Below are 7,984 nucleotides of genomic sequence, written 5' to 3' on the forward strand. Positions count from 1 at the left end.
GAGGCATGTGCCCCTGGATCTGCACACAGGGTGGGCTGCTGCTGCTGCAGGCTGGGGCCAGGGCAGTGCCTGGAGGAGGAACTGGGGAGGCTACAGTGAATTTTGGGGTGGCTGCTGCCCCCTGCCCCACTCCCAAAGCAGATGCTGCCTACCCTGAGCACAGCCCTGTCCAGCTGCCCCCTGCACCAGCCAGGCAGGGCCTGGCACAGCTCTAGCCCCAGCCTGCCCTGCACCCAGATCTGGGGGTACACACCACCTCCCAGGGTGTGCACAGTGGCAGAAGCCACCACCCCCTCCCTACGCCCCCTGGACAAGCTGCGACTCTGTGCTGTGCCCTGCCACACCCCAGCTGGGCAGCCACTGCCCCAGCCCCACTCCCTCACTGCAGGGGCCTTGATCTGTTCCCCCACCCCACATGGCTTCCACAACAGACTTACCAGACGGACACTGCTCTTCAAGCTGCTGGGCTATGTATTGGAAATCAGATGATGTCACCTGATATGCCTCAAAAGTCAGCTATCGGTATTGGTCAAAAAAAATGTCTATCAGTGTATCCCTACTTGTTACTGTGATTATGCGGCTGATACAGCAGTCTGCTGTGTCCCCAGGCATGTGACACAGCTAGGGGGCTCAAGCACTGCTTGAGAGGCAAGTCAGCTATATAGCACCAGGGGCAAGTACAGATTGCACTTACCATTCTGAGTTTCAGGCTCTTTAAGCTTCCTTGCCTGCACCCTGGATTCCTGCTCTGCCTCAAGCCCATTTGTTCAACCCCGTTCCTATCCCTCTCCCATTACATAACTCAGATCTCTTAAACTAACATGCAGACTTAGGTACTGACATTTAAAAAGCCCACGGTGGAATAGATACAAGTTGCATGGCTTTCCATAAGCAACAGTTTAGAGCAGTAGGGACCAGAACACACATTTGCCCTTGGCCCTGGAGGGGGGAGGAAGCTCACATCTTAGACCAGGTTCTGCCATTTTTAAGCCAGTCTGCATGCACCAAACTTCTGTTCTTTTATACTGGTAAAAGTGTAATGTCTGTACCTGGCTGCAGCCTACAAGAACTGCAGCCTTTTTTTTTCCTTCAGCTCTTCCTGCCCTGGGATGGAAAACGTGCCTATTTGTTTGAAGTGCCTAGGAACTGCTATGTGTTGATTCAATAATGATAATCCTACTGGCCTGTTATTTTCAGTAGACCTTTTCTCTAAAGACTGTCTCTGAAGATGCTGGGAGTCAGACACCACCACACTCGTAACAAATATTTAACTGCAAGAAAGAGGCTTTGACAAATAAATAGTATTTATTTTGTACAAATGACACTGGTGTCATGATTAATACACACAATCCATGATGTAACCCTATATATCTACTTGCTCAAACATTACAAAATGCCCTGAAGGAAAACAAAGGAGAGACTATTTAAAGGAGTATCCTCATATTGAAACAGTCTGATCATATTTTAAACCATTAAAAAATAAATCCAGTTACCAAATGTACTTACAGACATACAGTGCAAAGAGTGTTGACAACACTTACTTGAAAGGCAGGAAAAATTGGTCAAGTGTCAGTTAACACTCACGGACAGATTAGAAATTGTGTTCAGTCAGTGCAATTTCAGAGGAGGAATGTGTCAATTTCTGTAGCAGCCAATCAGCCGGTAAATACTCGCAAGTTATCCCTGAGCAAGCAGCTTTGCTCTACAAGTCTCTCGAAGTTTGTTAATTGTTGCCATGGACAAACTCCCAGGTTCTGTAAATATTTTCTAGGACAAAGAATATTAATAGTTAAACTCAGTCCCAAAGCACATGAAAGTCTTGCTAGACTTCACATAAAGATGTAAAGAAGCACAGGTGGAACCCAAAGTCCCCATTGTGAACAGAGACACAGAGCACTATTCTAGCATGCTTCATTCTTAGATGCAAGTGCTTCTCCAAGGTGGATTAATACAATCATCATCCCCGTTTCAAAGACAGGGTAAAAGTGGCAGCATATAAAGATAGTATTGAGTAGACTAAAATTGCACAAAGCCATCAGCAGTACTGGAAACAGATCCCAAGTCTCCTGCCCCCAGGGCCTACAAGGATATCAGAAGGATCTCGAGTAGCAGTAATGTTGGAGGGAAGTATGAACATACATTTTTCTAATCATGCAGTTAATTCTGGAATAAGTTCTGTGGTGAGACAGTAAGTATATTCAAACTCTCTTATGCTCTCCTCAGTTCTATGTAGCACAATCTATTGTGAATAGGGAGAAGGGGAAATGCGGCCCATACAGGTTAGTTACATACACACCCTCAGTAAATAAACCTTTATAAGCAGTGTTTTGTTCAGTACCGCGAGGGGATTCATATAAAATTCTACTTTAAAGGAACTTAAATAACTTTTTGTTCAAATGCAAATATACTTGACTGTCATGCTGGCATACTACTGCCAGCATCTGTAAACGAAGGAAAACCAAGCACTTGTACTGGCAGTGGAGGAGCCTCATTTAGCTACTCAAATAAGTAATTTTTTATACTTTAAAAGCCAGTTCATCATGGTAGCCCATCCCAACGAATAATTTATTAACCCTCTAATAAAATGTACACAGTGACCAAGGAGGAAGGGTACAGGGGTGAGAGACAAGAATATTTCAGTCCTGACAGTATCGCTGCACAAAGGGTAGAAGCGCTTGTCAAGACAGCTAACATGACAATAGCCACATCTTTATCCAGATTACTCTGCAATATTTCTGAACAGGAGGAAAGTGTGTGCAGGAGTTAGCAAATGACTCAGGAGCATTTGTTTGGACTTTGCTTTCGCTCCCTTCAAAGCTAAGTTGTATACATGATTTTTTTTCACCACTGCATCAACCTCAGTGCCTCACAAGCTTTATCATCTTAATTTTTAAATAGGGAAAAACTGAGGCACAGGAATGAAATGATTTGCCCAAGGTCATATATCAAAGTCAGTGGCTGATCTGGGAACAGAACCGAGCTCTGACTCAAGTACAGAATTATGCTAGGAATAAGCAGGATGCAGTTTTGGCTTACCCTGAAATTCTGACAGTGGACCTGTATATAAATCATTCCCAACAAACATCTTCCCATTCATTTTTAAACAAACCAGCAGCAAAATATTGACCAGTTTATTCCTGGCACTTCTTTGCTTCATTTAGCATTCAGTCGCTAAGACCCCAACTCCTTCAATAGTCTAACAGCAGCCATTTTGTTCCCTGACGATATAGTTGTTAGAATCACATTTGTAGCATGAGAGATTGTGAACGTTAATGCAAACTTTACTGCGATTATTCTGCATCAGTCATGCAGAATTCACTTATCTGCTTGAGTACTTGTGGAAAGTAATTCAACTCATAATTCAAGGTTTTCTTAACACATTCATAGGTTACAGGCAGGGCAGAAGGAATCTCATTTATATTCCAGGTGATGCAAAGTTTGCAGTTATAGAAAAGGCTGTAAGTTAGTTCTTTGAGTTTTAATCTTAATATTAAAGCCTGAAACAACACACTCATCCAGATCAGTTTATACTAGAAGAGCTGTTCAAGCTCACGAAAATTCACAGGGATCCAGTCTCAAAATTTTTATCACATTTTGGATGAGCAAAACACTTTAAAGTCTATTTGGTTCTACAACATTTAACTATTCTCCGTCGCAAACTGAAAACACTTACCTCCATGAAAGTGTGACACTCTGTTACAAACATGCCTTTGGTGATTTCCTTAAATTTATCACAGATGTCAGGGAAATTTGTGGCTTCCAAAATAGAAGCTTGGTGTTGCTTAATCAACGTTAAAGCCACACGGAAGAGAATTTTTGATCCCTCGTAGAATAAGCAGTCCCAAATTCGGAGTACAGTCTATAGGGGAAAAAAGAGCTGTTAGGTTATCTTGTTTCAGCTATTGGTAATCATTATTCAAACCATTACAAAAGGGAAGGATCTACCATGTATAATAAGACAAACTGCAAGTTATTTCTTACCTCCACTGGAAGAATGTCAATAAATAAGCATATAAACCAACGGGACACGACTAGAGTCCACATAACACCATGTCTATCCATTAACTCTGCAACTGCTGGAACTTTCATTTTTACAAGTTCTCCAAGGACCTCTTGATCCGTTTTCAGACCCATCATCTCTGGACTATAAAAGTCTTTGGAGGAAGAAAAATCAACATTCAGTAATCGGTGTGTGTGTTCCATAAAAGTAATGTGATGATGCTAATGAGAAACACTTGAAATTGTTAAAGCCAAACTGCTTTAGCCAACTGAGCCCCAAGCACATAACTATGTTAAAGTATGGAACAAGACCATATGCATTCTCAGCCCTTCAACTTCTGCCTCAGCAGCATCAGATTCTTCTACATAGCAGATTACTTTCACCAAGCCTGCCACAATAGCCCCCTACTCTCAGCTCCTCAAACATTTCATCAATCAGCTTTGCTGCACATTTTTCCACCCATCCACCCTAACCATGAATGCCACGTGCCCCCAGAGGCTGGTGGGGCATGGTGAGCTCCTGCAGGTGGCGGTGTCAACAGCGGGAGTGCGGCAGCAGGGAGCTCCTGCAGGTAGCCGTGGCACTGTCGTTGGCGGGGGGGTGGTACACGCCAACCAGCGGTCAGCGACCACCCACAGACGTCGCCGGCAGCAGTGGCCAATGGCGATTGGGGACCGCCCACAAAAACCACCGGCAGTGTTGGCAGTGAGGGGAGGGTGGCAAGCAGTGACCACCCACAGGCACCGCTGGCAGGTGTCGATGGTGCCATTTTGCAGGGGGTGCACCGCCACACACAGAGGGTGCATGTACACCCGCATGCACCCTTATGCATTGCCAATGACCCTAACAATTGACGGGTCTTAACCCAAGCAGAGGGTACAATTATCTGAGGTCTTCAATCAATCTAGAGACTAACAAGATACAAACATCTGCACTGAAAATAAGAAGAAAAAAAAGATTATTTCACTATTTTTTATAGAGTAAAGTTAGCTTCATTGGAGCTAGGTCTGGAACCCAGGTGCCACCTTTTCCAGGTGACTGTCCCAACCACTCTCGCACTGGTTCAATGACTGACTTCATTTTTCCCCCATGCAAATGGAACATGTAAACATGAACACGAACTGGAAAGGCATGGCACCACCCCAAATTAGCATATTCCACAGCTTAGTTATTACAGCATTTGCCCAAGGGGGGGGGAGGGGGTTACAGGCTCAAATTCCCTGGGTCACATGAGAGATTTGAATGTAGGCTCCTCACCTGGGCTAGAGAGGCATTCAAAAAGCCGGAGCCTGAATTGATTCAACCTTTGCAAGTTAGTCTAACCTGCCTAGGTTGAACCGGTTTGCAACAGAGCAAACGTGGACAATTGCCTGCAGTTGCTCAGGCCGGGAGCCGGGCGCACTAGTGTGTGCCCTCAGCTTCAGGAAAGCTGTGGGGGGGAGGGGCGTGGCCAATCCCAGCTTCACTGGGCAGGGAGAGGTTTAATTCCCCCTCTCTACCCCACCGGTAGGGACCCAAGCTGGGCTCCCTCCTTGCTGCAGCAGTGGGGCACCATGGCCCGTGAGGCAGAGGGAGGCAGAAGGGAGGATTAGTCTCCCCTCTACCCCCACTAGCAGTCAGGTCTGTCTGCCTCCCGGCCACACTTGCTCCCTGCAGGAAATAGACCCTTGCTGTCCCCTCTGCAGGATGCTGGAGGGAGGAGGAATAACCCTTGTCCCTGACACCCAAAGAGGACCTGCCGGCTGGCATCTGGCTGTGCCCCTGCCTGGCCACTGCAGCAGGAGGAGACAGAGCCCTTGCTGTCATATTGTCAGGGAGCACGGAGGGGGGCCCCCACTGCAGGGCAGACAGAGCCGTGGGGGGCTGGGCACTGAGGCACCGGGGTTCAGAGCCCCCCCCAGCGCTGACCCCACAGCAGGCAGCGGCTTTCCTTGCCCTGCACTCCCCTGCCCCCAAGAGGCTCAGGGAAACTCCCCACTCACAGCTCCACTGGCCAGGCGGGGCATGGCCAGACTCCATGGGCTAGGGGCTTCTCGGCAGCCTGGCAGCAGCACGCCCCAACCCTCTGGGCCAAGCAGCGGTGGCACAGGAGAAGTGGCCCCTCTCCCCCCGCTGCCAGCGCTTCCAAGTGCAGCCAGCCAGAGTCGACACCAAGCTGCCCTCCATCTCTGACATGGCAGAGATGCAGGGCAGAAGGGTGCCAGCTCCCAGCGGTCAGCAGAGATTCAGGGAAGCCCGGTGCCGGCCCTGGATGGTCAGCACTTCCAAGTGCAGCCACCACGAGCCAGAACCAGGCTGCCCTGCCAGACACCAGGCACCAGGGCCCCGTGGGGGGGCAGGGACAAGGGTCATTCCTCTCCCCTCCAGCGTCCTGCGGAGGGGACAGCAGGGGCCTATTTCCCTGCAGGGAGCGAGTGCGGCCACAAAGCAGGCAGACCTGACTGCCAGTGGGGGTAGAGGGGAGACTAATCCTCCTCTCTGCCCGCCTCTGCCTCACAGGCCATGATGCCCCACTGCTGCAGCAAAGGGGCTGGGGAGCCCCTGGCAGACAGCTTGCGTCCCTGCTGGTGGGATAGAGAGGGAGGAATTAAACCTCTCCCTGCCCAGGCCCCTGCCCCTGCCTATCCCTGCTCAGGCTGGGGAGCAGAGAGCCCTGCCCAGCCCAGAGATCATGCTGGGATGCTGGGGGTTTCTGGTTTATGTTAAACTAGCAAAGGGTCTGGGACAGACACTGCATAAACCAGTTTGAGCCCAATCAGTTAAGTCTGATGGTACATTCAACCAGGTTTATCTCAAACCGGTTTCAGCCATTTTCAAAATGGTTTATGTGCACTGAATGTCTGTTCTGTTACAGATTTAAACCAGTTTCAGATCACTTACACTGTTTTATATGTAATGTCTGTCCCTGGGGGTAAGTGCTCCAGCAACTGATATACTGGACAAACAGGAGTCCCACCACCTCTGGACCTGGTATACGCACTTTGAGAATGCTTCCTGGTTTGGGAATTGCAGGTAGGACAGACATTTCCTCTCTAAGGAATTCAGGAGCAGGCGTTTAGGTCACTTCAGGGACCTTCGCTGTTGCCTAGGAAGCTTATGGGCCTCCAGAGTTTTGAAGATCAGATTTCTGGAGTGAGGTACTTGTAGGCACAGTTAGAACAGACCAAGTTGGCCAAGCCCTTTTGTGGACCTGGTCCTTCAGACTCGAAGTGCTGTACAGATAGAACCATGCTCTCAGCACAAAAACAGCACAGCAGATAATGCAAGTTCTTGCTGTGCCTTTCCCTTTGCTTATAGCCTCTAAAGGTTATGGGACAAAAAAAAAAAAATTGTGATTGTGTCCATTTAGCTGGTTTATGCCAAGACTCCCAAACACAAGAGAAGGACAAAGAGATAATTTATGGGTAGGTGAAGCAATAACAAGAAACAAAAACAAAACACTTGCTAGAAATAAATGTAGAAACCCTAGAGTGCCCTAAAATAATGGATTTCTACGTATGCTTGAGAAATAGCTAAAGCTAACAGAAGGTATTAGGAGAATGCCCATACTTTAGGAAATCTTAACAGAAGAACACTAAATTATGTAAATAATGAATTATAGTAGATTTTCCATGATAAGAGCTAAACTCTGCCAGTACTTCAAAACCTGAATATGCATCTCATCATCAGTTGCCACTCTGAAGAACCTCAGTCTAGTAACCACTGGCTCCTACTCAATTTGCAGAGCTTGTTTTCATAGCCTTATGGGGTGCATTCAGACAAGCGCATATGTGCCTCTTGTCCCATCTCAAACCCCTTTGAGATGGGGCAAGAGGCACGTGTGGGAATGAAAAAATGTTCCCTGTGCTGCAAACTTGAAGCACTTCCCTGTGCTTCCCAGGGGGACTCTACCAGGAGGCCCCGGTGCCCCTGCTTCTAGGGTAAGAGGCTTTTTTTCTCAGGTTTTTGTTTCCTTTATTAAAGTGATGGTGCCTGGGGTTGGGG

The 7,984-nt window shown here is 47.6% G+C and overlaps 1 protein-coding gene across 3 annotated transcripts in view; it reads right to left on the reverse strand.

The window, feature by feature from the left end:
- Positions 1–1,265: 1,265 nt before the first annotated feature.
- Positions 1,266–7,984, reverse strand: part of LOC102376260 (protein ADP-ribosylarginine hydrolase-like protein 1) — a 134,534-nt gene continuing 127,815 nt past the window's right edge. For 2 of the 3 annotated variants that reach the window (XM_025196116.1, XM_025196115.1), the window contains 3 exons: positions 3,982–4,154; positions 3,674–3,859; positions 1,267–1,767 (listed from right to left, as the gene is read on the reverse strand). In XM_025196116.1, the coding sequence (XP_025051901.1) occupies positions 1,678–1,767; positions 3,674–3,859; positions 3,982–4,154 (449 nt within the window). In that variant the 3' untranslated portion in view covers positions 1,267–1,677. Of the gene's footprint in view, positions 1,768–3,673; positions 3,860–3,981; positions 4,155–7,984 lie in introns of all 3 variants that reach the window. The other variant, XM_025196114.1, reaches the window with a different exon arrangement.

The sequence above is a fragment of the Alligator sinensis genome, unplaced genomic scaffold (assembly GCF_000455745.1).
Source record: "Alligator sinensis unplaced genomic scaffold, ASM45574v1 scaffold288_1, whole genome shotgun sequence".
NCBI lineage: Eukaryota > Metazoa > Chordata > Crocodylia > Alligatoridae > Alligator > Alligator sinensis.